The 15,062-nt window shown below is 34.2% G+C and overlaps 1 protein-coding gene across 1 annotated transcript; it reads right to left on the bottom strand.

Annotated features, from left to right (window-relative positions):
- Positions 1-9,268: 9,268 nt before the first annotated feature.
- Positions 9,269-14,760, bottom strand: LOC149784216 (uncharacterized). The gene is made up of 4 exons (XM_089933237.1): positions 14,614-14,760; positions 11,810-12,027; positions 11,234-11,383; positions 9,269-10,502 (listed from the first exon to the last, which is right to left on the bottom strand). Exons 2-4 carry the CDS (start codon positions 12,018-12,020, stop codon positions 10,342-10,344), a joined length of 522 nt encoding a protein of 173 aa, XP_089789363.1. The 5' UTR covers positions 12,021-12,027; positions 14,614-14,760; the 3' UTR covers positions 9,269-10,341.
- Positions 14,761-15,062: the final 302 nt, after the last annotated feature.

Below are 15,062 nucleotides of genomic sequence, written 5' to 3'. Positions count from 1 at the left end.
ATATTAAATAGATTTCAGTGCTCGATTTAAATTCATTATCAAAATTATTTCCCCCGCCGATGGCAGCTTATCTTAGCAGTCATGTAGCATATATTCAAGTGGACAGCTCACGGATTCGCTCGTCACTTAGGTATAATTTTTACACAATTATGGACGGGTACAAAACAAAAAAAAAAAAAACAAACAAAAAAAAAGAAAAAGAACAAACGGTTAGCTACGTCATTAGTGCGAAAGGAAACTATGTAAAATGACGAACCAACAAGACGTAATTAAAATATTTTCAAATATTTCGAGTTGATCAAAGTCATTTTTCTGCTTTAATAAATGTACTACAGACCATACCTCTCTCTCTAAACGGTCGGTTTGAATCTCAACGGTCGGTTTGACTTTTACCGTCATTTATAAGTCCAGTGATATCGTGGGAAGATAACAGATACATCCCCTACAATCGTCTTTTCATATATTTTCGCCCGTATCTTCTTACTACGATGGTCCAGTGTGCGCGTCTATGTTTGTGTGTGTATGTGTGTGTGTGTGTGAGAGAGAGAGAGAGAGGGGCAGCCTTTGGACATTTTTATATTTAATCTATTTTAGAATATTATAACAGGTTTAACAAACAACAACAACTACAAATGACAAAATAAATCATAAATATGTAATACCATGTGTAACCACGTAATGGAGAAATCTACTGTTTAATGTCGATAGCGTTTGCAACATTGTATCTTTGATAACATAAACACTGTAGACAAATCCTAATACAAGTACACTTGTGCCATTACGATGAACCGTATTCTACCTAGTAGGTTACATGGTATAAGGTCAAATCCTAGGTTTTTATCTAACCCAGATTAGCTCTTTCTTTCAGTCCAGATTTATGCGCATTTTGTCCTTTATGCATGAGGGGAGGGGGAACGGTACGTTCAAAGGATTAGGACGGAATTGGCTAACATCTTAAATCCATTTACAAAAAGGGGTTTAGTAACATTTTGATTGTTATTTTCACACTTGACTTATGATTAATGAGTGGAGAGCACACACTTGAAAGGGCACCGTTGTAAGAATGCATCTGCCTGCGTATTATTGAGCATTGGGCAGATCATTATTTGATATACCATTACACACACACACACACACACACACACACACACACACACACACACACTTTCAGCTGCAAACTATTCTTTTAAACAAAAATATCTTGTGTTTCAGTTCCTAAAGTTTTAAAATGATGGCGCCATGCGTTACGAATCAATGAGGTACCCGTACTATTTCTCATTTCACTTTTAGTTCAGAGATATACTGTATCCGACCCTTCTTATGCAGTATTACTATTCTGTATAATTTTCCTAAATCCAGTTCTGCGGCTTTTTCTCGCTGTCATAAAAAAGCCCGGTGGGATTTCGGAGTTACAATATAACACTTTTGATGGTGCTACAGGTGATTAATGATAAATGACTTGAATGAGCAAATAATTTTGATTAATGCGTATGTATATGATATTAAAATATTGGATCAATTAACATAATCCGCACGAACTTAATAACGAAAATACAAAGAAATGGCTTTACACAGTACAATGACAAAAGGTGATTGATTCACAGTGCTTTCACAACGAATGAATGATGTGTTTTACTCATGTAGTAAAAATGTATGAACTCAAATAAAGTAAAAATTAGTTTTTATTACTCAAATAGTAAAAATGATGAAAACAAAAGGACAGATGTACAAAATATTTTTCAGTCCCCAAAACACACTGGGTATTACAAACCCCAAAGATAAGCCGACGGCTAAAAGATTACATATATGGATCTACACTCTCCTTCACCTGCACACTTGGTTACCAGTGACACTGATCAATCATGCAGTCAGTATTCCAAGTTGGTCAGTCAAGCAATCAGCACCCACCAATCTCAGTCAGCAACGCCCCATCACCTGTTCACTCAGCTCTACGGCTGCTATGGTTCATCGTCACAGCTGCTATGATCAACTTCTATGATTAGCTCTGCAGGTGGTACCACGTCGACTCCGATCACTCCGATAACTCTGATCACTCCGATCACTCCAATGAATGTGGTCACTCTAATCACTCTGGTCACTCTGGTCAGTTGAACTTTCTCTTCGCATTTTTATATTCTACATACGTTGTAAATTGTATACCACGTGGCCAATCGTCCTTTATTCTTAAAACTCCTGTTCTTCTCATATGTAGTTTGGCCACATTAGTAAATCCCGAGTAAGGTCTTAGATGAAGCAGGTATGTTTTCATTGCAAACGTTGTGTCAGCTGTATTGCGTGCAACAGTCGTAACAGTAAGGGCGTTTTATACGTCTGCAATGTAGGGTAAAAATAGCTCTATTGAATTTAAGTGCTCATTGGTTTCACGTCTGTACCGCTCTTGCTGCTATGAAGAAGCTTTTCGCCATCTGATTGCAATTGGATATCTGGAAAATGTTGATTCCAGGAGTTCGTCTGGAACTCTGCTCTTGCAGGTAAATGATCAGATAGATTTAGTTGATGATGATTTTAAAGGTTGAAACTACTTACTATCTCATTTTGGAGGAGCGTATCAAAATGTAATCAATCAAGGACAAGTGCTTGCCGCCAAATGAGGAATATGTATATCCTGGTATTCAAGAAGAGGAAATATCACATGTTGACATTAGATGCCTAATCTTTAGAAAGCAAACTAGTATGTAACATTTACCAGTTGTACTTTTCTGAATCACTTATTTTGCTAGCTCCGCATTAGTGTCACCACAAATAATCACAACACCTTCTTGACTATATGTATCATATAGGCTTTCCACAGTTTTGGATATTTCTTTATGATCATCCAAAGAGGCATTTGGGGAAGGAAACCACACATAGAACAAAACCAATTTTATAGCGCGCAGGTTAATGTCAACTGCAATATCTGTGTCGTTTCCGATGTTATTAATAAGACAAGCCGGTCATGGTTTCCGATAGAGAATTGCAATTCCTCCAAATGCAGAGGAAGTGTTCTTTGCCATGGTCACGTATGAAAAAGAAAATTGCAGTTCCTCTGCATGTAGCTAATGCTTTTGTATGCATATAATGTCTACCTTAGGAAGTAATAAACACACATAGGGAGTTCCTGTCATATGCCCTTCACATTCCAAGTCGTTATACTTCGAGTAGTCATTCACAAAGTAATCAAATGCACAAAAGCTTCTCCACATGCAATTAAGGGACACGGGATCGTTTATCTCTCGTACCATTCTCTTGCATACAAATTCGGGCCAAAACCCCTGCTGTAAAGTTTTGGTAAGTAGATTTTCCGGAACGGTAACATAAACGGTATAAGTTTCTCCGTTCATATTTGACCACATTTTAAGAATCCTAATATTTGTGATTTTTACTCTCTGAGTATTACATGATTTACCTCTGCTTTAATTCGAGATGATAACAAGTATTTCGTTTTCGTGCCCCCCTTCACTACACTGGATGTCATATTGCTGATTCGTTCCTAGATTGGTTTCAAATTATTATTCATATCATTCATCACATTCATGTAATTTTTTCACCTGGGAATTTCTAGCATCCGATAATTGAAGTTTTACATTCCCTTTGTAGTGAAATATTTTGTCCCGTATCACCTTTTATTACAATGTTGACACCGGCGAAATACAACTTACTGACGGTAAAACGTCAATGTTCTTGAGATTGTGTTGATGCGTACAATATTTCCACATGAGTTTTTTGTAGGTGCCTTGAAAACGTTCCACGATGCTGGTTTTGATTTCTGGATTTTCGGTGGCGAACAAATTAATGTCTCGTTTCTTTAATTATTTTTGGAAAGCTTAGTTCAGAAATTCGGTGCCGTTGTCCGTTTGCAATCGAAGAGGTAACGACTGCTTTGTTGTAACACCAGTTTTAGGGCTCCTACTAACTCAGTGCTCATTGGCACGACACTAACAAATTTGGAAAAGACGTGGATGGCACAAAACAAATATTTTGTAGCCACGATTGTAGGTGGCCAAAATTAAAACATCGGCCAATTCGGCTTGCCATTCATGAACGATGTCCTCCCCTCGGATGCGATTTCTTTAAAGTTTCGTCCATTGGGTTTGTGTAAGGTGTACGTGGATCGTTTTGCAACCATTGTTGCACTTGAGATAAACGAAAACATTTCAGTTGGGTTAGGCAGCACGATAAACTTTCTAAACTCCTCCTTATCCCGAAAGATGGACTGGATCGTAGTAAATGCTGGCTAACAAATTTTCCATTAGGACTGGTCACTGATGATGCTCTTTTCTTTTCATCTTTGAACCATTTGTGAATCTCTAGCGCTCACGAGTCCTGTAATCAGTGGTGTCAATGTGGATTTTAGTAAGGGTGCTAACAACAGGTGTCAAAATCCTCCTCTTTGTACCAAAATCTTATTCATTCGACTGAACGAAATTTTATTTTGGACCATTTGGCGAAGAACATGTTTCTTTCTGATGCTGTGACTAAGGTACCGTTCCCTTGAAGACATTCAGACAACATTCTCCGACGGTATAGATGACGTATTTGGCGGCGATTTGAATGAGTTGTTTTCGCATGGGTGGAGGGGCTATGGACAGGACGGAGAACATGTCCCATTGTTTGTCGAAACGAGGATTCAATTCTTTCATTTTCTTTTGTTTGGGGGTAAAATTGCGATGGCTTCTGGTGAAATCTATGTTTGTTCCGGGGCACACACAAACAAAATATATAGACGTCGATGTCTTGCAACATGCTCTTTAACCTTATATATTGGATCATATGAAGGGTGTTTTAACCTGATTTGTTGACAAAGTCTTTGACTATCACTTCGTCAAAAATATGACGACATTATTTTCGATATCGCCAAACAAACCTCCCCTTTTGGCTGCCCCTCTTTTCTTTGGACGATTGTGTCTTTCTTTTGGTAGACGTCGATGCTTGCCTAAGAATTTTTTCTCGGATGTATGGTCAAACAACGAGACTGACATTTTATTTTAACTTTTCCTTTTTGGACAGGAGAAGGACTATATCGGTGGTGTGTACTTCTTTTAATGTACATATTTTTGCGTTCAGGAGCACACATAAAATACATGACTCGGTAAACGTCTTCTTATCTGATTTTTTCTCTATTCTTGGGTGGTGGGGATGATGGTGTATTTTGGATAACATTTGACAAACCAAACGATTTGAGCATATGTTCTTCCATTCCATCCCATTTGTAAAGATAAAGTTGTGGTTAATCCATTTGTAACTGCAGTCCTTGCTTGGATCAGAAAGTCGATCCTATTGAGAAAAAAATCACTGATTTATACCCAGCTTGTAAAGTTACCAGTGCTATGGCAAAGAAAGTTCCTGACAAAATGGTGTCGGTAAGGAAATTATCCCATTAACTGACACATGTATTGGTCAGGCTTTTAATAAGGTTACCTTCATTCCATGTTTGGATCAATCGAAGTGTAGTGATCACAGTGATCCTTTTTTATCTGCTCATTCTCTTTATTCTATTCCGGGAGACAAACGACAAGGACATGTCGTCTAACAGGAAAAAGATCATGAGATCTCCTGTTTGTTTCAATGGGCCATTGACGAAACTGAAGCCAGCGAAGTTCCTGTATATTATTTCATTAAAACTGAAGTCTTATGCGAAAATGGAGACCTACCGACATACCTGCTGGTGAAGAGTGGTCAATGAACTGCCAACATTTTAATGACAGGACATACTTAATGTGGCCCATGAAAATCCTTTGGCTGGTCATCTTAGGATTGATAAGACTTGTCACAAGATCATGACTCTCTTGTATTGGGCAAACAGTAAATGTGGTGTATGTAAATACCGTATATCTTGTCATCTTGTCACACTTGTCAAATGTTAGGAAAACCCAGTCAGAAGATTATTAAGGCACATCTGCAACATATTCTTTCATCGGACGAACCATTTAGCAGAATAATTGTAGATTGTGTTTGTCGTTTACCTAAGACCAAGTCGAGTAACCTATAACTGTTGACCATACTTCGTGCGTCAACAAGGTTTCCAGAGGCAATTCCTTTAAGGACTATTAAATCTAAAACAATAGTGAAACATTACTATTGTTTTACTCCATTTGGCCTTCTCAAGTCTGTCCAATAAGGTCAAATGTCAAGTTTTAGCCCTGGAACGTTCCAACTGATAATCTTTGAATCTGGAATCCAGCAATTGAAGTCAGAAGTGAAATTATGGCTTGACAGAATTACAATTTAAAGAACTTTTATGTCTGGTAATATAGTTATGTCTCTCTTGCTCATTCGTCAATTTGTTTTCTTCTTCAAATTAAGCCTTACAACCGTTACAAAGTTAAGAAGAAAAATAATGAGCTTAATTATAATGACATAACTCATGTTAAACTAAAAAAGAGTACCATTATAGTGAGAGAGTAAGCCAGGTGAATCATGTAATTGATTCAGTTGCACCTGTCCCACTCAATGAAGATTGAAATGAAGGAATATTATGAAATTATGCTCATTTTGGAGCGACAAATCTTCGAAATTCAGAAATTATGAATGATCAGGACCAGAAACTTTCACATTTGCACCAGCTAGAAAGGAATGAACTTAAACAGTTATTGTTTGAATATGACCACTTATTTCCAGATGTTCCTTCAAGAACAAACACAATTTTCCATGATGTTGAAATTGTAAATTCATAGCCTGTGAAACAACACCCATACAGGATGAACATTCTCAAACAGGAATACCTGAAACAAAGATATTGAACATTTGCTGGATAATGATTTTATTTATGCCCAGTAAATGTGACTAAAGTTTACTATGTATGGTTGTTCTGAATCCAGATAAAACTTTACGTATGTGCACTGACTATAGGTAGCTGAACAGTGTGACTAACACAGATTCATTTCCATTATCGATAATCTATATCTGCATCGATAAAATCGGAAATACCACGAATGTCACATACTTGAACTCCTGAAAGAATTTTGGCAAATTCCACTGACTGAAAAAGCAAAGGCATTTTGGCATTCGTGACTCTAGATGACCTGTATCAATATAAAGTGATGCCGTTTTTGATGAAAGGTTCGCCTAGAACTTTTCAAAGTCTAATGAATATGAATACAATCTGTTCTAGATAAGTTTGATGCTTATATCGATAATGTCATCATCTACAACGACACTTGGAAAGAACATTTAGCACCAAAGAAATTATTTAACAATTGCGAAATCATGTTCGCCTTTCATATAGGCAATAAAACATTTTGACGTTTACATTACTTCAGCTCTTTCCATTGTTGTGTTTAGTGTTCACAACCCCCTTACTTTCATCGGCAAGTTGAAAAGGAAAAATCAAATACTGCTAATGTGGAGTTTCTTGTTGGAGGAATATAATGTTGCCATTAGGGATATCAATGGAAAAGAAAATTTAATCAGATGCGATTTTTGGTGGATATAAATGTATTATTTTATGTAAACTTTGTATAATCATGAGTTCTTCTTACATTTTTAAACCTCTTTTTTAATTAATCTAAAGTTAAAAGAAAGCTTTATTATATAAATCTTTCTTTCCTTAATGAGGAAGTGTTATGTATATTTGATTTCATTTATATTTAATTTAATTCAACTGTTTTGTTTGTTAGTTTCTATTATTTGTATTTCATCACATTCTATTTTTATGTAATTTTATTTACTGGATATGACGTTATCCAGAAATTCATTTTCCAGAAATTAAGTTCAGTTTTTCGTAAACACTAATACTAGAATTTTTGTATCTAATGCTGGCCTAGTTCTGATTTTAATTTAGAATAAGTAAGCAATTTTTTAAAGATATATATTTGTATTCTTTTCCACAGTAAACATCATTGGTTTTAGTCTTGAATTGTTTTATTTTTCTTCAAATTATTTGGATTCCATGAGAATTATTTTCCCTGGAAGTAATTGTGCTCTAAATTAATTCTGGGACAATGACAGTTGTCGAAATCTAGAAAGAATTTAAACACTAAAATATTATTTTCTACGATTCATCAAAAAACTGTTGACACACCAGGACGGCACTGACCACATCATACGTTATCACCTTCCATTTAGGATTTCATCACGATTTGAACTTAGTTTCATTAGGATCTTTTATTACTACGACTCTTTTTAATTTTTAGATTATTCTTGGATTATGTTTGGTTAGATCTGATTCATAAAACCGCAAGCTCTTTTTCCAATAGTTACATTGTTTTTTCTATTAATATATTATTTGTTAAATATTACAAAAGCTTGTTGTCTTCACTCTTTTGTTGTTGCCTTTTGTAAAAGCATAAACGTAACTATATATATATAGATAGATAGATAGATAGATAGATAGATAGATAGATAGGTAACTATCTTAGACTGATGCAATATCTTGAAATTATATCTAAATATAAAATGACTCTTTTGAATTTCGATGCTTTGTTTGTGAAAAATTTGATACAATATCATTGGAACTGACATTCATACAAATACTAATTCGAATTAAAAGATAGTTTTAGAAAAGAGTATTGTATGCATCTGCAACGTCAAGTTTATTCAATATTAATGCTTGCAACTATAGCCTTTAGGCAATTATTACTATTTGCGCAATTATTACTATAATTGCTAACCGTATTGCATTGAATATTCGTTGCAGTTCCTTTGGACCTTTAACATTATCGTGAGACGTGAGCTAAATAAATACTCCTTGAATGAATGTTCTTAATGCACGTGACTGAAATATTACTTTTGCTAAAACATACTTCTTGTGTTTTGTTTCAAAATGCGTTCTGATTGTGGTATACTTATGACACTCAATACAATAATTACCACAACAGTGTTTGAATATGGATTGATCCTCATAAGTGCATCAACTGAATATTACTTGGATTAAGATTGTAATTACAATATAGGAAGAAGTATGCGCATGACAATATAGGAAGAAGTATGGGCATGAATTGCAACAAAGCTGGCATTGACCCTATTATTGTAATTGCAACCGTAATAAGTATTGCAATAAGGGTCGATTCTTGGATTTCATTTATATATAAAAGACAAATGGACGTGAGTTGATGGAGTAGATATGGAGTTTTATATCGCTCAGCTATGCCTGTCTCAGACTGAAAAAAAGAATAATTATAAATCATGTTGGATATAATTAACATCATGAATTTATGAAGACTGTATGAAAATGCTAGAATTTCTCTAAATTGCGAGTGTTTCAGCTTTTCCTGAAAGCTACGTCCACGTTCACGTGACGTAATCATATAGGAATAATCGTAAGTGGAACAAAAAGACCCCGGTAGAAACATTCATTTTTAGCAAGGTGTAGCAATGAAAGTAATTTTATCTACATTAATGAAAACAACAAATGCGAGGTTATTCACTCTTGTACGTCATATTTTATATAAAGATTTGACCAGGATAGTATAGAAATATGCTAGTGTTATATCCGAGGGTCGAATGTGTATATGATTGGCCAAACAGATTGAATATTTTGCCCCTGATCCCTCCAGGGCCTATTATTCGGCAATGTAATGAAAATGTCTTGAATAGGGCGTTATACTCGTGTCTACAATAATTGTGTTACATAAAGAAGCTTAAATCGTACACACTGTGGAATAGCGCGCATGCAATCCACAAGAAGGAAAATATAATTACAAAAATTATAAAGAAAAAAAAAATGTTTGATATTTAATATTTGATAAAACGTGTAAAATACATAAAGCTAAACGAGTTCAGATCGTGAGATCATGGTCATAGACCAAATGACCTCACATTTTATGTCTTTCCTTATTTTATACATCGTACATCGATATTTAAATGCATAAATTCGAGGCAAAGCCGTCAATGAATACAAACATGTGGAGAGGTATAACTAAGTTTAGAAAAGAGACTGTAACATCACAAAGAGTTTGTACCTAGTGTGACCTCCATAAATGCCACTGCACACAAGTTAAAGAAAAACTGGGTCAGTTTCGTTGTGTTAAAAATGTATTAAACCACAATATGTTATTAATTACATTAATTGCCATATGTACAGATCTGCATAGAGAGGAGTTATCCGCGTAATATAATAGGAACATTTTTCACACGATAAGGTGACAAATTGATATCTAAGGCTTGATGATATCGATGTTTTTTCAACGCAAGTTAATAATGGACCAATGTGTATGGGTATAACAAGTAACAAACAAGATAAATAACTCAAATATTGCAACCTTTTTCTCGCTAAAATGTCAGATAGAAGATGAAAATATACATTTGTCATAATGGTCATGGTGAAAATTTAAATCTTCGCGGTGTTAAAAAATACGCCCCATTGGACGCTTGGATGGTCTTTGAAAATTATTGCTTCATTGTTTAACTAGATCTGCTAGCAAAGAAAAGGCCTCCCGCGGTAAATGAAATCACACCAGACACGATGGCTAGGGCAAATCCAGCGTGTAAAGTAGACCCTGTTAATAATAGTGCATCTTTCGCCTTTGCTCCATATATTATCGTTCCCAAAATCATGCAAACACCTGCAAAATAATAGAACAATAACTAATAACTGTTTAGCCTTGGAATGTGTGCTTAAGGTTAATATACCAAAGAGTGCATACAAAGTGGATATGACCAATCCATTCTTAAATCCTTCGAAAATTATATACATACATATATGTTTGTGTAACACAATCAATCCTTAGAAACAAAAGCAATGAAACAAATAATAGCATTATATTATATATGGCATTGGTCGTTTCTTTCATGCCTTATGTTTACATGAAGCTTAGTTTTGACCGTCACTGATATGGAGTAAAAGAGATGGATATATACACAGAAAGACATGCCGAAATCGAAATAAGTATATCAAACAAATAATTCGTTCACCTTGCGATTCATCCATCCATATGTCCATGCATTCACACAAGCACACACGCACACACATACACACACACACACACACACAAACACACACACACTCACTCACTCACACACACACACACACACACACACACACACACACATATATATATATATATATATATATATATATATATATATATATATATATATATATATATATATATATATATATATATATATATATACATATATAGGCATGCTAAATTAAATGGAATGGCAATAACTAAGTATATATTGAGACATGCCGGGATTAACAGTGTCAATTTTTGATATATATACAATAAATGAAACAACAATCAACATGAATCATACGTTGCAGTCTGTATTAATAATAATTTCCATTTACCCGCGGCAATGGCTAGACCTCCAGCAATAACTGGGAATATTGCTTCCTCCTTCATGACCACTAACTTGAGAAATCCGACTAGTCCTGCGCCCGCAACAAGTAGAAGTCCGATGATCTCAAACGCTCTGGTGGCTTTCAAAAAGTCAGCAACTAATAAAAAGGTAGTGTCGAACTAGCGATATATATATATATATATATATATATATATATATATATATATATATATATATATATATATATATATATATATATATATTTCTCTTTTACAGACATTCATGAAAAAGTCTTCATTCTTGTTGCTATTGCTGCCTGCACAAAGTAGGTTAATTTGAAGAAACATTTAAAACTATACTAAAACTATGTTATGCATTTATTCTCTCCATGTGTATAAGAGAGATTACTTTTTTGAACTTATTTAAACATTTAAAATGTCTAGCATTTAGTTTACGGGTACAATATTGCAATGCAAATGTATACTTGTCATAGTATAACATATTGAAGAAGAAATATTCAAGTCTGTTAAGATTACGTATTTGCTTCTGGATATGTAATGCCACCTTTTTCTTTTTTTCTCACCATCCTCCTCTCTAAAACTGACACAAAGGGAATTCGTCTTTCCGAGAATCGTAACATCACGACAACTACGCCATAGCCCAGTGTAGGATTTATCTGTATAAACTTCGGAACTTCTCTCAATATAGAACCAATATGGCAACGCAATGGATATTATGCTGAATACCAGCGACGCGCATGAGCAAGCAAGAGCAGCAAATCCAATCATTCCCATCGTACACCTGTCATAAAAGAAAAGTCAAGGACTTACGTACATTTTATACAATTTCAAATTGTGTACTGCAGATATCTGATACAATCTAAAATGAAATCATTGAAAAAAAGTTGAGGAAGGGATCCTTCCATCAGGTTTACATCTGAAACAACAACTCTACTTAGGTAGCTTAAATGAATAATTATTATGTTCAACTGACAGTCTATTACATAAAGTCTCGCTGAACATATGCACGAGATTGGCAGAAGTACAGCAACTATGATCTCTAAACGTCGGAAAATAGATGGAAAAAGTTATGAATGAATTGAAGAAGAAACTAGATTGGCAAAGCAATTTAAAATTTGATCAAGAAACATACCAAAATATAGAATCAAGGCAAAATAGTATACTTCTGAAGCACAATGACAAACTGAACATTTTATGAAAGATTAATTAGGACAAATGGATAAAAGAATATAATCCACAAACCACCGAAAAAGCTGCAGAAGAAAAGTGTGATCAGCAACGAACATTAATACACATTTAGCACCTCCCAAACTATCCGAAAACCACAGAGACAACGTAAACAGTAATTTTGTCAATTAAAACAAGAGCCAGCATGATGAACAGCAACGAAACAAATGTACTCCCCAGGGCACAACAAAGACGACAAACCCAGAAGTGGTAAAATGGGGGGAATCAAAAACATTGACCATGAGGAAGACATTGATAAACCTGGTAAAGATTGAACAAGCGTAGCGTTTAGGCTCTTACAAAACGCAACAAGAAAATAATGAAGACAACAGCTTTGTAAAATTTAACAAATTATATATTTCTCAAAAAAAAAATAAAGTAAAAATATTATTAAAAATGTTGGTTTTACGAATCAAATCCAAAAAGAATCCAAGAATAACCGAATAATTAAATAACAGACGTTCAAATAAATAAAATCCTAACAAAATCGAGTTCCATTCCCGACGAAATCCAAAATGGAAGGCGATGGCTTATGCTGTAATAAGTGCCGTACTGATGTGTCAACATTTTTTTGTTGAATCACATAAAATGATATTCGAGTGTTTGAATCCTGTGTAAATGTCGATAACTGTCATTTCAAAGAATTAATTTAGAGTACACATATTTCCATAGAAAAATAATAACATGGAATCCATATAATTTGAATTTAAAAAATAAAATTAGCACGAAAGAAACTGGTCACAACATAACACATTTGGACTTCGCCAGTGTGAAGGCACAAAATGACTATTCTTTCTAATAAAATCAATATTATATCTAGCTTCGGTGCAAAAAAAGATGCCCAGATGCGGGTCAATCCTCAAAAAATCCAACTAACTGATACATGTTATTTGACACGTGCTTCAGGTATTGCTTCGATTGCAATATATTCATTTTACTGTGAGAAAGAATTAAATAAATAAAACACTTCAATTCAAACAGTTTATGAATCAAGGTCAGAAACTAGCTCAGCATTATATACAAAGTTTCTATTGTTAGTGCTTGCGAAAAACTGAACTGAAATTCTGAAAAATTAATTGATGGAAAATGTCAAATCCATTAATTACAATTACATGACAATAGTATGTAATATAATAAAAGAATTAAAACTAACCAATAAACAATTAAACTAAATCAAATACAAATTAAATCAAATTTACTTAACACAAGTACTAACTAAGACGACGTCATCAGACAAAAGAATAGTAGGCCCCATAGATTCAAAAGTAGAGTGGAAAAACGAACAAAAGCGAAGAAAACGAATTATTAGAGGTAAAACATTGTGTTAAAACTCTTAGGTAGAAGATTAACTGATGTCTATATACTGTTATCAAAGGGCTAAAAGTTTGTCCCAAACTGAAATATCACAATAAAATTAAATTAGCGGAAGAAATTTTTATTTGTCTAGGCCCATAAAATTAAAGAAATGTTTTATGATAAGGCATATAACAATTCGGATGGCAAATTGATTATTTTCATTCTAAAATTGGTTTATATCAACACAATTAAATCATCATTTACGCACCTACTGGACGTGATTAATATTTATATTTTTTATTGAGGCGATTACAAAAGAGGTATTACATCGGAATCATACAATCAATATTATTGTAAAATTTCTATAATTTAATAAACGACGACAGTATAGTGATTAATGAGGTTGATAAATCAAACACCGTTATCAGTATGAAATTATTATGAGATTATACTAAAGAAGTTTAACGTAAATTATATGATGGAAAATAGTAAAAACATACTAATGAAGACCCGTCGATAGAAATTAAATAAAATAATTCAACATGCATATATGAGGTTGCAATTCATATACTGAAAGCCTATACAAATGTGTTGATAGTGTTTATAACCTTTAATGAATGCACATTTGTTTAAAAATACAAAATTAAACGTTGGTAAATGAGTGGAAATACAGTTCATTTATTTCTTCAGCTGAATGATTTCATAATAATTGCATAAACGCGTCAGATAATTAATGTGTAAGGAATGTGTACCAGCTTTAAATATGTAAATAAACAATTGGTTAACACACATCTCACTACTTCACATAACCAATATAATACACATGTGAAAGAAAATATTTTACCGTGCCTTCTCCTCAAAACGAACGTACACAATTTAACTACTCAGGAACTGAGAATTACTGTGGTTACCGTCCTAGCCAACTACCTTTTATAGTAAGCCAAATGGCGGGGGTATCTATGGTGGAGCAAAAACAAATAATAACACGAGAGGAAACCGAAACTTATCTCAAGAGCCAAACGTTAATGGAATAGTTCTTTAATATGCTTGCTACGGGCATTTAATCGATGTACCATCGCCACTCCAAATATCACAAACACATTCATGCACTAACAGCACACCGCAGTGATATATGCGTGTCAGCAGGGGAGATACAATTCAGTTTTTCACCAGCTGCAAAAACAATTTAAACCCAGAAATGTGATCTGGTTTGCGTAGCTGGAAATGTTATCAGACCACGACTATTTAAATAAGACCCAAGCAACAAAACAGCTTGACAATCTCGAAGATCCT

This window comes from Sinohyriopsis cumingii, chromosome 14 (assembly GCF_028554795.1).
Source record: "Sinohyriopsis cumingii isolate HCF-2022 chromosome 14, ASM2855479v2, whole genome shotgun sequence".
In the NCBI taxonomy this organism is placed as follows: Eukaryota; Metazoa; Mollusca; class Bivalvia; order Unionida; family Unionidae; genus Sinohyriopsis; species Sinohyriopsis cumingii.
This window is presented reverse-complemented; position numbering and strand designations above follow the sequence as displayed.